General features: G+C 40.8%; 1 protein-coding gene across 1 annotated transcript; it reads left to right on the top strand.

The window, feature by feature from the left end:
* The first annotated feature begins 7,931 nt into the window (after positions 1–7,931).
* Positions 7,932–8,537, top strand: LOC147972221 (uncharacterized). The gene has a single exon (XM_087524262.1). It carries the CDS (start codon positions 7,932–7,934, stop codon positions 8,535–8,537), a length of 606 nt encoding a protein of 201 aa, XP_087380388.1.
* The last annotated feature ends 7,150 nt before the right edge of the window (positions 8,538–15,687 follow it).

Below are 15,687 nucleotides of genomic sequence, written 5' to 3'. Positions count from 1 at the left end.
TTACTCTCTCGGTCTGTCCATCTGTTTGTGGATGAAAAGCCGTACTGAATTCTAGCCTGGTTCCCAAAGTTTCGTGCAACTGCTTCCAGAACTTTGAGGTAAACTGGGTTCCTCTATCTAATACAATACTCCTTGGAACTCCATGCAGACATATGATCCTGGTCATGTATATCCTTGCCAACTTAGCACTGGTATAAGTGGTCTTTACTGGGATGAAATGAGCTACTTTCGTCAATCGATCGACTACAACCCAAATCGAGTCATAGCCTGAACAAGTCCTAGGCAATCCCGTGATAAAATCCATGCCTAACCTATCCCACTTCCATTCGGGTATCGGCAATGGTTGTAACAATCCTGCTGGCTTCTGATGCTCTACCTTTATTCTCTGGCATACATCACAAACGGCTACATACTCCGCTATATCCTTCTTCATACCGGTCCACCAGAAAATATCCTTCAAATCCAAATACATCTTGGTATTTCCTGGGTGAATTGAATACGGTGAATCGTGTGCCTCTTGCAGTATCAACTTCCTGATCTCCGAGTCCTTGGGCACATAAACGCGGTCTTCAAACCATAGGGTATCGTGCTCATCCTCACGAAATCCTTTAGCTTTTCCTTTGCTCAGTTTCTCCTTTATAGCGGCAATCTCTTTGTCAGCTTTCTGAGCTTCTCTGATTCTATCCATCAAAGTTGACTGAATCTCCAACGCTGCTACATAGCCTCTCGGGACTATTTCCAAACATAGTTCACGAAGATTTTCTGCTAACTCCTTGGGTATCCCTCCCATCATTAACGTATTGACATGGCTCTTACGGCTTAATGCGTCAGCTACTACATTAGCCTTTCCGGGGTGATAATGCAATTTCATATCATAATCCTTGATAAGCTCCAACCATCTCCTTTGTCTGAGATTTAACTCCTTCTGTGTGAAAATGTACTTCAAACTCTTATGATCCGTGTACACCTCACAATGATTTCCAATGAGGAAATGTCTCCATGTTTTCAAAGCATGCACTACGGCTGATAACTCCAAATCATGCGTAGCGTAATTTAACTCATGAGGCTTCAGTTGTCTTGAGGCATATGAAACAACTCTCCCTTCTTGCATAAGCACTGCTCCAAGTCCTCGACGTGAAGCGTCGCAATACACCTCATAATCTTTGGTCTGGTCTGGCAAAATCAACACTGGTGAGGTAACCAAGCGTTTCTCCAACTCCTGGAAACTAGCCTCACACTGCTCAGTCCATATTAACTTGGTATCCTTCTTCAACTACTCCGTCATAGGCTTCGCAATCTTTGAGAAATTCTCAATAAATCTCCGATAGTATCCTGCGAGTCCAAGAAAACTCCGGATCTCTCCAACTGTTGTTGGGGCTTCCCACTTGGTCACGGTTTCAACTTTAGCGGGATCTACTGCTATACCTTCTCCTGATATAACGTGTCCGAGGAATCCTACTTCCTTCAACCAAAACTCACATTTGCTGAACTTGGCATATAATTGGTGTTCTCTAAGCTTTCCAAGTACCAAATGCAAATGCTCCTTATGCTCCTTTTCATTCTTCGAATAAACCAGGATATCATCAATGAACACTACGACGAACTTATCCAAAAACTCCATAAACACTTTGTTCATCATGTGCATAAAATAGGCAGGCGCGTTAGTCAGACCAAATGACATAACGGTATACTCATACAGCCCATACCTGGTGGTAAAAGCTGTCTTCGGAATATCCTGTTCTCGAATCTTCAACTGGTGGTATCCTGATCGCAGATCGATCTTGGAAAATACCTTAGCTCCTTGCAATCGATCAAACAGATCGTTGATCATTGGTAGTGGGTACTTGTTCTTGATCGTTACTTCATTCAATCCTCGATAATCAACAACCATTCTTAACGATCCATCCTTCTTCTCCACTAGTAGTACTGGTGATCCCCAAGGTGAAGAACTTGGGCGAATATATCCCTTATCCGGTAATTCTTTAATCTGTTTCTTAATTTCCACCAAATCCTTTGCTGGCATCCTATATGGTCTCTTTGATATTGGCCCTGTGCCTGGCAATAGCTCAATTAAGAACTCAATATCTCTATTCGGTGGCATGCCTGGCAACTCTTCTGGAAATACATCAGGGAAATCCCTTACCACTGGTACTTCCTCCTGCACAACTCCTGTTAAGCTATTTACTTGAGTCCTCTTCGGCACATGTCGGGATACATACTTGATCCTTCTCCCTTCTGGTGTGGTAAGCAAAATTGACTTACTAGCACATTCAATATTCCCTTCATACTTTGATAACCAATCCATGCCTAATATCACATCCAATCCTTGAGATTCCAATACTATTAGGTCTGAGGGAAAAACATAGTTACCAATCCTTAATGGTAACCGATCACACCATAGACTAGCCACATACTCTGCTCCGGGCGAGGTTACTAACATGGGTGACCTAAGGGCTTGGGTTGGTAGGTTATACTTATCCACAAATCCCCTTGAGATGTATGAATGCGATGCACCAGTATCAAAAGGAACGAGTGCAGTAAATGACTTAACCAAAAACTTACCTATTACTGCATCGGGCTGAGCATTCAACCTCCTCCACGCTAACGTGGTTCACCTGTCCCCTGTTGAAAGGGTTCGGCTTCTTCCCAGAACTTCCATTGCCGTTTTGGCCTTCAGGACATTCATTGGCATAATGTCCTGGCTTCGAACACTTATAGCAAGTGACTTAGCTCAAGTCCTTCTTGGCTGGGGTTGAGGGGTTGGTGCGGTTCTGGCCCTTTGCTTCCTCCATTGCCATTACCATTCTTGGTGCCATTGTGATTGTGCGAGTTGCCTACTCCATGGGTATGCTGAAAATGTCCTCCCGGTCTAGGGGTAAAACGTGGCTTCTGCTGAGCTCCTGAATTATACTTTCCTTGTCCATACTTCCTCTTGCGATTCTCAATTTGCTGCTACTTCCCTTCAATCATAAGAGCACGATCTACCAACTCCTGGTAGTTGTTGAAGGTTTCTACCATCAACTGCATGCTCAACTCATCATTCAGTCCTTCCAGAAACTTCTCCTGCTTAGCTGCATCCGTAGCAACGTCATCTGGGGCATAACGTGCTAGCTTACTAAACTCCTCCACATACTGGCCAACTGTCCGTCCTCCTTGGCGCAAGTTACGAAACTCACGCTTCTTCATGGCCATAGCTCCTGCTGAAACATGGGCAGTATGGAAAGCCTGCTGAAACTGGTCCCATGTGACAGTGTCGACTGGGAAGGTGGCTGTAAAATTCTCCCACCATGATGCTGCGGGTCCTTCTAACTGATGTGCGGCAAACTTCACCTTCTCCGCATCTGTGCATCCTGCTATGGTCAACTCCCTAGCTGTCTTGCGGAGCCAATCATCTGCTACTATCGGCTCGGTGCTACTGGAAAACACCGACGGATTCAGCCTAAGAAAACAGGCTAAGTGGTCAACAGGTGGTGGTGGTGGTGGGTTGTTGTTGTTGTTCCCCTGATTCTGATTCTGGACTAGCAACTGCATCAATGTGTTTTGCTGCTGGATCAACTGGGTGAGCTCCGGCGGAAAGGCAAATCCGGGGTCACGTCTCGGAGGCATCTGAGGGTTTAGAAAAGATGATATATAAGAATAGAGGGGGTCTAAAGAGAAAACACTACCCATATGCACATGAGGCAAAAGCAAACAATTCACTTCATTCAAACAAACAAAGGCATACAATCGATCTAACTATCGCAAAGTGCTCGGACTATTATATTTACATGGTGGACTACTACTACTGATGAGGTGGTCTACTAGAAATATTCTACGGTTGTTGACTCCATAATATCTGCTCCTGCTTCGTCAACATAGTCATCATCGCTACTATCTGCTTCCGAGTCGGTGCCATCGATGATGATGTAGTCTTCCAGGCTAATCTCCTTGGGTTCTTCGTCTTCATCTACTGGTGTCGGGCCTCCCATAAATATCGCTAACTTCATTGTTAGGTCGGCATTCTTATCCACTAGTACTTCAATTTCCTCTTCATAATCTTCACGTGTAGACTTGAGTTCTTCCTCCAGTTCCTTGATTCTAGTCTTAGCCTTCTTCAGATCTATCATGTAGGCGCACATCTGATTCTCCTGTCGTCGAATGTGCTGGTTTAACTCTTGGACAAAAGCTGCAAAATTGATCTATCTTTCCTGGTGCTGATCATCTCCCAGTGTTCATCTCGGCGCCCACAAATCTGGTGTATAGTATCCTTAAGATCCTTGCGGTAGACTTCTCCAATGCGTCCCATGGCGATATGAGCTGCCATACTCTTTCCTAGACTCCAAGTTGGTGCATCAAAAGAAAACTCTATGGGCTCGGTGACTGGCATGAACGTCCTTCCTGGAACTTGAACTTGAATCATCCAGCGCTCTTCTTCAGGTAAAGTGGCATTGTAGGTTCCCGTGAAGCTTGGTACTCCTATGTTCAGGTATCTAGTGACTTCCTTCAAGTGACGTCCAAAGGGTGTATCTTCATCTGGTTGTGTGAACTTGTTCCTTGCATCTGCCATCCTAAAGAGTAGAAAAGATGAGGAGTCAGAAGAGAAGAGAGTGATCTAGGTCTTTAGCTTAGTGGTCGTGTCCTACAGTCAGCGTGTGCTCTGGGACGACATACTATGTAGCGACCAGACCTCAAACAGTCTGATCTCTGTGCTCCGGTGTCATCCCTGGATCAGTAATGCTGACACCACACAGTACTCGGAGGATTTATAGCAGAGTAGCAATCACACACTTATTACATCGAATGTCTCAAAAGAGAACTTATTACAATAAATATGGCTTAAGGCCATCTAATAACGATAACAGCGGAAGGCTTGGAAGATAAGTGAGTCCATCAACTCCAACGGCATCACTGAGTATAGAACCACAACCTAAAAACTCCTTAATCGTCGTCTGAAAAGTCTGCAACATTAACGTTGCAGCCCGAAAACGGGTCAGCACATGGAATATGCTGGCAAGGTAACACATAGAGAGTAATGGAATGCAACAGCTATACTATATGCATATTTGGCTGGTGGAAAGCTCTATGGTTACGGTTTTTGCATAAAGCCAATTTTCCCCTACTTCAAAGGAATAATTTTATTTAACTAATGGTAGTTGTTAAACATTGAGAATGGTTGACAGCATTCTCAATCCCAATTAAGTAACATCATTAAAACCCAACAATATTAATTAAAGTAACATGATAAGATTCACATGATAACCCAAGTACTAGATACTCAAGATGTCCATAACCGGGGACACGGCTAACCATGATTAGTTTATTACACTCTACAGAGGTTTGCGCACTTTTCCCCACAAGACTCGATCGCCTCCGTTTGTTTTCTCGCACTACATGGTGTTTGAGAAGACGGATGACCGAGACATAGTCTTTCAGAAGCGCTAGCACCTTACGATCGGGTAGACCGTAGCACCTACATCCCCTACATCTGCTAGTCTACCACTATAAGAGTTCGCACAACTTAGTCAACTATGCTAGAGCCCATAATAGCTTGTGGCTGCACACGGAAGTTTCTAGTATGAATAGTCTCATGATCCCTTTGAGCCTGGGTGGCGGTCCAAAAGAAAACAGGCAAGTCCTGGAATACCCAGGTGCCTTAATCCACCCAGATGTGTGTTTAAGTTGCCACCTTAGATAAACCATTAATTATCAATCTCACATCTGTCATGGATTTCACTCACCCAATCCACGTCTACTAGCATAGCATGGCATAATAAGAAAACGTGGAAGTAACTCCCAAAGGTTTGATAATAAATAGGTAATAGGTACTACCTCATCTACTTCCCATCCCACAGTTTAATTAGATCCTAATCATGCAATGTGTGAGGATTGATCTAATGCAATAAAACTGGGTAGTAGAAAAGATATGATCAAAGTGTTACTTGCCTTGCTGATGATCCGAGAAACCTAACGATTCGAAGTAACAGGCGGCGCACTCCGGGTACTCTATTACAGACAAACAAACAAGCATACAATAAGTACTCATATAATGCACGGGTAAAACTCAAATAAGAGATCTAACCAGAAGGTTCAACTTAAGAACTCCGGTTGGCAAAAAGAATCAAATCGAACGAAGCAAAGAAAATCAAACGGCGAAAGAAAACAACTTCGTTCTAGTAATCTGGATCTAAGTCAAATTTTACAGTAGCAAAAACTTGTTTAAGTTGATTATTCGGATAGAGGGTTTCGAGACGAAACTCCAGGCGCTTGAATCGCCTGATTCCGATAAACGAGCGAAAAGTTAAACTAAAACGAAAATCGGATCAAAAATCGCGATCAGAAAAATCGCGAATTTAATCCGAGAAAAGAAAACGACAAACGGATTAACGAACGAACGTTCGTTAATTAACCTAAACCGAAAAAAAGTAAAAATAAAACCGATGAAAACCAATAGTTTTTTTTTCTTTTTTAAAAAAAACGACACGGATTTCGAGGTGCGGCGAACCTCGTGCGATGTGCAGCGTCGGCGGCAGCGGGTCGGCGGCAAGGCGGCGGCGGCGCGGTGCGGCGTCGGCGGCGGCGCGGTGCGGCGATGGCGACGGCGGCTGGCGGCGGCGGCGGCTGGCGGCGGCGGCAGCTAGGGCGCGGCTAGGGTTAGGGTTCGAGCGGCGGCGGCTGGTGGGCTGGCTCGGGCCCGAGGCGCGGCTTATAAAGCCCCGGCCAGGCGGAGTCCTGGCCGGTTACGGCCCGTAGTCGGTTGCGTTTTTTTAAATAATTACGCTCGGAAAACAAATAAAAAGAAATACTAAACGGACTCCAAAAATCCTGAAATAAATTTTCCCGGGCTTCTAAAATCAAGCCCGACAAAGTGAACATTTATTTGGGACCTAAATGCAATTTTGAAAAACGCGCATTTTTCCTAAATTTGAATAAAAACATCGAAAAACTCCGAAATAAAACTTATTTGATTTTATTATTAAATCCTCAATATTTCTATATTTTGGGAAAGTCATTTTATTCCCTCTCTCATATTTTTGTAATAGAAATCATTAGTGATAAAATAAATAAAATCAAATGATCCTATTTTCAAATTTTTAGAAAACTCAAATATGAAAATAACGAAATCCCCAACTCTCTCCGTGGGTCCTTGAGTTGCTTAGAATTTTCTAGGATCAAAACCCAAAAGCAAATAAAATATGATATGCATGATGATCTAATGTATAACATTCCAAATTGAAAATTTGGGATGTTACATACTTGTTCAAGGCATTGCTTGCTAAGGTGCGTTCGATGGGTGAGATAGCCATTGCCACTTCTACATCAGGTATATCAGACTCGATATTACCTGGAGGGCATACTGCACACTCTAGGTTCAAAATACCCATTAAACTCACCGACAATAGCATGTGTGGTTTCACAAAGCAAAGTGGTACGGCAGAACTGCTGAAAGAGGCGGCCTTGATAATTTGGGATGAAGTTGCCATGACAAAGCGTCAAGCCGTGGAGGCGCTTGATAGGTCACCCCAAGACATAATGGGATGTGCTTTGCCGTTTGGGGGAAGATTGTCGTTTTTGGTGGAGATTTTAGGCAGGTCCTTCCAGTGGTTCCAAAAGGGACAAGAGCACAGATCACATATGCTACAATACAGAGATCCTATATATGGCAGAAGATTCATAAGATAAACCTTACACGTAACATGAGATCACAAACTGGCCCTTTGTTCTCTGAGTATCTCTTAAGGATAGGCAATGGAACCGAAGAAACGATATGTGATGACTATGTGCGTCTCCCTGAGGACATTGTGATCGGTCATATTGATGATGAAACCGCAATCAATAGGCTAATCAAAGAAGTTTTCCCCTCTCTTTATGCCAGTGCTAAATCGGGAGAGTACACGAGCTCGCGTGCTATTCTTTCCACAAAGAATGACTATGTTGATGAGCTGAATTCCGAGATGATTGACATGTTTCTTGGCCAAGAGAAGGTATACCATAGCTTCAACTCTATTGAGGATGACTACTCGAACAATTACCCGATTGACTTTGTGAATTCGCTCACCCCAAATGGATTGCCACCACATGTGTTGAAAGTGAAGGTCAATTGCCCCGTCATTCTGCTATGGAACCTCGACCCTCACAATGGCCTCTGCAATGGAACAAGGCTAATGATTAGAGCCTTCCAAGATAATGCAATTGATGTAGAGATTGTTGGGGGGCAACATGTTGGGAAGAGGGTCTTTATACCGAGGATCCCTTTGTCACCATCGGAGGACATCTCACTTTTCTTCAAGCTTAAGAGGAAACAATTCCCCATCCGCCTAAGTTTTGCGATGACCATTAACAAGGCGCAGGGCCAGACCATCCCAAATGTTGGCATTTATCTTCCAGAGCCAGTGTTCTCCCATGGTCAGCTGTATGTTGCCTTGTCAAGGGGTGTATCAAGGCGGACGACGCGAATTTTGGCCAAGCCAAACAAACATATTGATAAATCAGGAAAAAGCACCAAGAATATTGTATATAGAGATGTTTTAGAGGGATGGTGCAGGTTCGTTCTTCTTTGATTGATATTTATTAAAGCTATTTTGTAGTCAACCATACTTTGTTATCTTTTTTTTATTTGAATCATCATTTTATTTAAATACATATGGGCACGCCAACAAATTCTGAAATGTTTTTAGATGGTTTTTGATTTACGAAATGTGTTTACAAGTCTGAAATGGTTCCATGTTGTGAATTATGAAGTAGTTACATATCGCTTATGGAGATATGACCTTCCTAACTACTGATTAGCCACATACATGACTTTCCTAACTTGCTACTAATATTAATCAATTTATATTCCAAAAATAATTTGTGGGGTCAGGTATGTCTTTCACTCCTAAATAATATCAATGTTTAACTAAGAAATAAATATGGATTCTATAGTTAATGGTTTGGTAGACCTCTTGCTAAATTACATATAAATACTACAATTTGATCCAACTTTACACAATGCAGATATGAAAGGGAAAATACAAATTGATGTGATACGGGATTCACACTGATGTTTCATGACCTTTGGTCCATGTAATACTAGAAGCAATCCAATCGCTTGTTCAGGTGTCAAATAAGAAGATGTGCATGTTTCCAACACTTATCTTTAGGAGTAAACTGTTTTGCCACTGAAAAGGAGCATGTGTCATTTGTCTTCCCTATCATGTAAAAACATGTTTATTTCCCTTAAATTAGAGTGAAAACAGGGTAGACTGTTGGTTAATGTGATGTTCTATTTTTGTCAGATGGCTTGAAATTTCTTTAACATTACTTTTAATGTTAATTTCATGTATCATCATATTTATTTCCAAACTGTGGCGTGAGGTTATATTGCCAGTTTATGTCATGTTCGGTTCACAAATATATATTGCCAGTCCGTGCCTTTAAGCTTTGTTGGTAGGTGAGGTTATATTGCCAGTTTATGTCATGTTGGGTTCACAAATATATATTGCCAGTCCATGCCTTTAAGCTTTGTTGGTAGATTCTGTCATTTACAGTGCATAAATTCTATTTCTACTTTTAGTGTAAACTTGACTCGTACACAGTTTGACATTTTCAGACATTGTGCTTACAAGTGCTTGCTTTCGCTATATTTATTATAGATAGTGTTCTGACAGATTTTATAAAGTATGTCGATAGTTGGATCATGTATCCTTGACTTGATAGACAAGTTTAAAAGTTTACATTCTTCAGAGTGCATAACTGGCATGCTAGGTCCTAACTTCGACCGCTTGCATAACCAACATTCAGTTCAAGGAAGCTTCAGGTCTTACCTTGGAAATTTCTTTTACCTCTTCCATCCAGCACGGACATGTTTTCCAATTATTGATTACTGATTTTACACACAAAAAAAGTTCCCAATAATTTTGTGTACAATAGTCCAACATAATCAAAGGAGCCACTAAAATTAGCTTGAAAATACCAAGGAAACCTGCAGGCATGGCCGTCGCAATAATTGATCCTCCTCCTTCGACACTTATACCACCGCTTCCCTTCCTGCGATCCAATTTTCTCTCTATTTCATAACTCTATGATACGTGCGTTGCACGTGCATAGTTACTAGTAGTGTATTTAAAAAATATCTTGAAAAAATGTTCATTACATATTTCAAAACAAGTTCAACGTGTAGTATCAAAATGTTAATTGTTCAATAGAAAAATATTCACTATGCATTAAAAAATTATTTGTAATATTTAACTTTTTTCATCAATTACATTTGGGAGAGAAATATTCATAATATATAAAAAATGTATTTGCACTTTAAGAAAAAAAATGTTCACAATGTGTTTAAAAAGTGTCCTAGGAAAATGCTTATTACATATTTCAAAAATCTTAAACAAGCACCATGAAAATGCTAATTTCAATAGAAAAATGTTCACTGTGCATTCAAAAAATGTATTAGTAATACTTGAAAAAATCATCAACTGGGTAGAAAATTCTCATAATGTCTAGAGAATGTATTTGCATTTTTAGTAGAATGTTGTGTATTAGAAAAATGTCTTGAAAAATGTTTATTTTTTTAAAAGATATTTGTAATACCTTGAATTGTTCATCAATTACATTAGGATATAAATATTCTATTATTTAAAAAATGCATTTTAAGAAAATGTTCATAGTGTGTTGAAAATTGTCTTAAGAAAATGCTTATTCAATATTTCAAGAAATGTTCAATGAGTACTATGATAATGTTAATTCTTCAATAGAAAAATGCTCACTGTCTAACAAAAAATTGTATTAGTAATCTATATCTATACCAATATTAAAAGACCCAAATGGGCGGATCCAACTGATCTCGGCCATCAAACTAAGTCAATCCAACGACCTAGGCTGCTTCAATGGCGAGCGTTTAATGTGTTTAACGTGCAATTAATATTATACCAAATATTGCACTAATCACAGAATTAACACACAAATAATAGCATACCTAATATCCGCCTACAATTAACATATTGCCTAAATATTAACGTGCGTTGCATGTGCGCATTTACTAGTACTTCAAATTGTTCATCAACTACGAAGAAAATGCTCATAGTGTATAGGAAATGTATTTGCATTTTAAAAAAATGTTCATAGTGTATCAAAATGTCTTGGAAAAATGTTCACTACATATTTCAAAACCTGTTGAACAACTACTATTAAAATGTATCCCCATTTAAAAATGTTCACTGTGTATTTAACAAATGTCTTAGAAAAATGTCCGTTACATATTTCAAAACAGGTTCAATAGGTACTATCAAAATGTTAATTGTTCAATAGAAATTGCAATACTTCAAAAAATTATCAATTACATTTGGGAGAGAAATTGCTCTGTCTCCCGTGTTCTTGAGCTCAAACCTGCGGATTTCGATCTCTTCGCTCGAAGCTCCGTTTCTGAAACTGTTTCGGGGGATTGTTGCTTGGTATGTGACTTCACCGTTTGTCTAATTAGTTTTTGCTTTAGTGGTTTATATTTTGAATAATTAGTTACTCTTGGTGCTGCTGTAGATATTCTTGCATGTTAAATTCTTAGTGTTCTAAGTAGTTTGAATGCTTGTTTTGGCCTCTATGTATCCCTATGAGTAGTTGCTATCAATCTTATAAAGTTTTGTTGACAATTTTTTGTCACGCCAAAAATTTTATTTTTAGAAAATTGTACGCGGACATGAATATCTTCAGGAAGTTTGGCTCTAGGAAGAACTCCAAGGGTGTTATTGGGGAGTCTTCTGACAATGATCTCCACCCTCGGAGGTTGGCGGAGGTACGGCCGTGCGAATGGCCGCACACCCCGTTCCTGGAAGAGGATGGAATTCTTGAGGAGTTCGTGCAATATGTTGCAAACGCCGGTCTCACCGGCTTCATCGCAGATGAGTGTGACCAGCACCAAATCCTCACAAATATCTTTGTTCAGAGTCTTACTTTCCTGCCTAGGAATAGTCCTTCTGAAGTGAGCTTCGATTTATATGTTGAAATCATCAGATACCACTCACTAAATTTTGTGATATATGCTTGATCCCCTCTGATGGGAGCTTAGCCGAGCCTAGGCCGGCTGGGTTTGAGGATTTTTATCGCACTTTGATAGTGGGAGATGAGAGAGGGGTGTCAGCCACCACGGCTGCTAGCATACACTCTCCTGCTGTACATTATTTTGCTTTATTTGTTGCTAAGTGCTTGCTTGCTAGAAAGAAAGTAGGTGCGCTCAGTGCACCAGACTTTGCTGTTTTACGCCGAGCACTAGAGGGCCACAATACCCATAGCTTGGGAGCTATTGTGGCTCATCGCCTTCATCTTAATAAATCCCAGAGTGAAATACATGGTGGGATTTTTTTCTACTCGTTTGGTGGCTCACTTCGAGGTCGAGATACGCCCTCATGACTATCCTTTGACCAAGGTCTACCTAGACAGGGTAGCCATGGAACACCATCATTTTCTTGGACAAGATTATCCTGACATTCCCATTCCTTATAACTTGGTTTTTAGCGTTAAAACTCGTGATATTATTCCACTACATGCACCTGCTTTGTTTGATTCTGCTGCCAGGGGCGGATATAGGATCATGCCTGCGGACATCATTGCCTACCGGGACACTCAGGCTGCTGCAGAAGCGGCACAACAGGAGCCCCAACAGTGGAACGAGTGGATGCCCAGCACCCTTACTACCCTCCAGGCTACTGATCGACTACCAAGTTAGGCCAAAAGCCTAAGCTTGGGGGAGTACGTGTTTCCACCGACTTTACATTCATGTTCACTCATTCCATTTGTCGATGTCCACACTTTTTGATTGTATCATCCATGCTTAGATTTATCTTCTTACTTTCTTCTTGAGTGTTTGAAAAACTTTAGAAAAACCAAAAAAAAATAGTTCTAGCTAGTTTACTTTCTATGCATGCTTAGTTGTAGTATTAAAAAGAGAAAACCCAAAAAGATTTCCTTGTTCTTATTTTGCTTGTTGGGAGCTTTCCCGGTTAAATAGTTTTTCTTGTTTTTGCTTTTCTCTTATTTGCTTGTTCAAGAAAACCAAAAAATCCGAAAATATTTTAGTGTGCTTCTCTATTTTTTTTTCTTTCTATTCAAGTTGTACCAAGGAGAAGACCACGATAAAAATGTGGAGTGGCTCTCATTTGAATAATTGTTGAACAAATAAAGAGCACATTTTACCTTGTCTTCTCCTGTTAAATAAAATGTTTGTAGATTCCAGCTTAGTCCATGGCACTCTTGCACTATTATTATTTTCATATCATTCGGTTGTGCAAGTGAAAGGTAATAATGACGATATTCGATGGCCATGGCAGAGAGAAACTGGTATGAACTCGACTTGTCCTGTCTGTGTAAATATGTTTAACCTAGCATCCATGATTCAGCTCGTTATGATTAAACATGTTTGTAATGACAATTAAAGATTAAACTTTCTCATGCCATGCATAAGTAGTTGGGAGTTGATAATTATTTATCTTGGATATCAACATAGCGTTAAAATGATTGTGAACTAGTACGATGATATGGTATCCTCCTCTGAATGTTCAAGTGACTTGACTTGGTACATGTTCATGCATGTAGTTGAATCAAAACCAACATAGCCTTTATGATATTTATGTTCATGGTGTTCATATCCTACTCATGCTAGTGTCCAATGTTACTTATGCATAATGCATGGTTATGATCGTTGTTGCTCTCTAGCTGGCCGCTTCTCAATCTAAATTGCTAGCCTTCGCCTGTACTTAGTGGGGATTCTGCTTGTACATCAAAATCCTTGAACCCAAAGTTATTCCAGATGAGTCCCCCATACCTACCTATATACGGTATTACCCTGCCATCCTAAGTAAATTTGCATGTGCCACCTCTAAAAACTTCTAAAAAATTATCCGTTTTGTGTGCCCTGGATCGTTCATGAAATGACAGGAGGTGGTCGGTATCTTTCATGCTAAGCGAGTTATTCTCATGTTGAGTGTTTATTCACTCGCCATCGCATGAGAAAAGGGCGGTAATAGGGATCCCCAGCTCCAAACTCAAAAATGCAAATAATTAAACAAAACTTTCCCAGGAATGTTGTTGGTTAGGACGGCACCCGCTGTTTCGGACAAGCCGTGGAATGTGATTGTTGGTGGAGGGGGAGTAAACCTTTACTTTTATCACTTGAGAACCGCCACTAGCCTGTTTAGCATGGGAGATATTGATAACTGATGGTCGTGAAGTAAATGAGAAGGGTGCATGTCTCAAAATATCATTTATCTCTGTTTTAAAAATTGAGCTCTGGCACCTCTGCAAATCACCGATTCCCTTTGTGAAGGGACTATCTATTTACTTTTATGTTGTGTCATCACCTTCTAAAACAAGCGCCAGAAAGTGAGTAGAGCACAGTTGTCATGATTTATGCATTATGCGTAGCTAATGTTGGGTGCATCATGACTGGATCTTTTGTACCATGAATTACAATGTTTAGTCGCTGCTTGAACTTTGGAGGTGCTCTGCATTTATATTTTGTGGTCTCAGAAAGGGCTAGCGAGATACCATTATTGTCATATTATATCATGGTTGTTTTGACAACGTGTTGTTGTTTGAGATATCTTATTATTGCTCATAGCTGATTATGTCATTGATATGAGCCATTATAATTTTTTAAGAGTTATTGTCAACATGGTTGGTTATATTGTTGGCTGAAAACCTGGGTGTTGTTTAAGCTTATTTATGCAAACAAGAGCAAAAGAGTTCGTAAATGTTTTTCTTTTTCACTTTCAGTTTATCAACTGAATTGCTTGAGGACAAGCAAATGTATAAGCTTGGGGGAGTTGATACGTCTCCAATGCTTTTTCTCTTGTTTTGGAGTCTAATTTGCATGATTTGAATGAAACTAACCCCGGACAAACACTGTTTTCAGCAGAATTACCATGGTGTTGTTTTTGTGCAGAAATAAAAGTTCTCGGAATGGAACAAAACTTTGCGAGGATTTTTTATATCAATAATAATAATTTCTGGGGCCAAGACCTGCCAGAGAGGGGCACCTGGGTGGGCACAACCCACCAGGGCGCGTCCCCCTCTCCTGGCGCGCCCACGTGGGTTGTCCCCACCTGGTGGCCCCGCTGACCCTGATTCCAACGCTATAAAATCCTATTTTCGGAGAGAAAAATCAGGGAGAAAGAATTATTGCGATCCACGAGATGGAGCCACCGCCAAGCCCTGTTCTTCCTCGGGGGGGGGGGCAATTCTAGAGTCCATTTGGGGCTCCGAAGAGGGGGATCTTCGTTCTTCCTCATCACCAACCCTTCTCCATCGCCAATTCCATGATGCTCCCCACTGAGAGTGAGTAATTCCTTCATAGGCTCGCTGGTCGGTGAGGAGTTGGATGAGATTCATCATGTAATCAAGTTAGTTTTGTTAGGGCTTGATCCCTAGTATCCACTGTGTTCTTAGATTGATGTTGTTATGACTTTGCCATGCTTAATGCTTGTCACTTTGGGCCCGGGTGTCATGATTTCAAATCTGAACCGTTTATGTTATCATCATTATATCCATGTTCTCAATCCGATCTTGCAAATTATTGTCACCTACTACGTGTTATGATCCGGTAACCCCGGAGTGACAATAACTGGGACTTCTTCCGGTGATTACCGTAGTTTGAGGAGTTCATGTATTCACTGTGTTAATGCTTTGTTCCAGTTCTCTATTAAAAGGAGGCCTTAATATCCCTTAGTTTCCAATATGGAC

Source organism: Triticum urartu, chromosome 5A, assembly GCF_056163025.1.
Source record: "Triticum urartu cultivar PI428250 chromosome 5A, HENAU_Tu73, whole genome shotgun sequence".
Lineage (NCBI taxonomy): Eukaryota > Viridiplantae > Streptophyta > Magnoliopsida > Poales > Poaceae > Triticum > Triticum urartu.
Note: the sequence above shows the minus strand (reverse complement) of the source record. Positions and strands in the feature narration are given on the sequence as shown.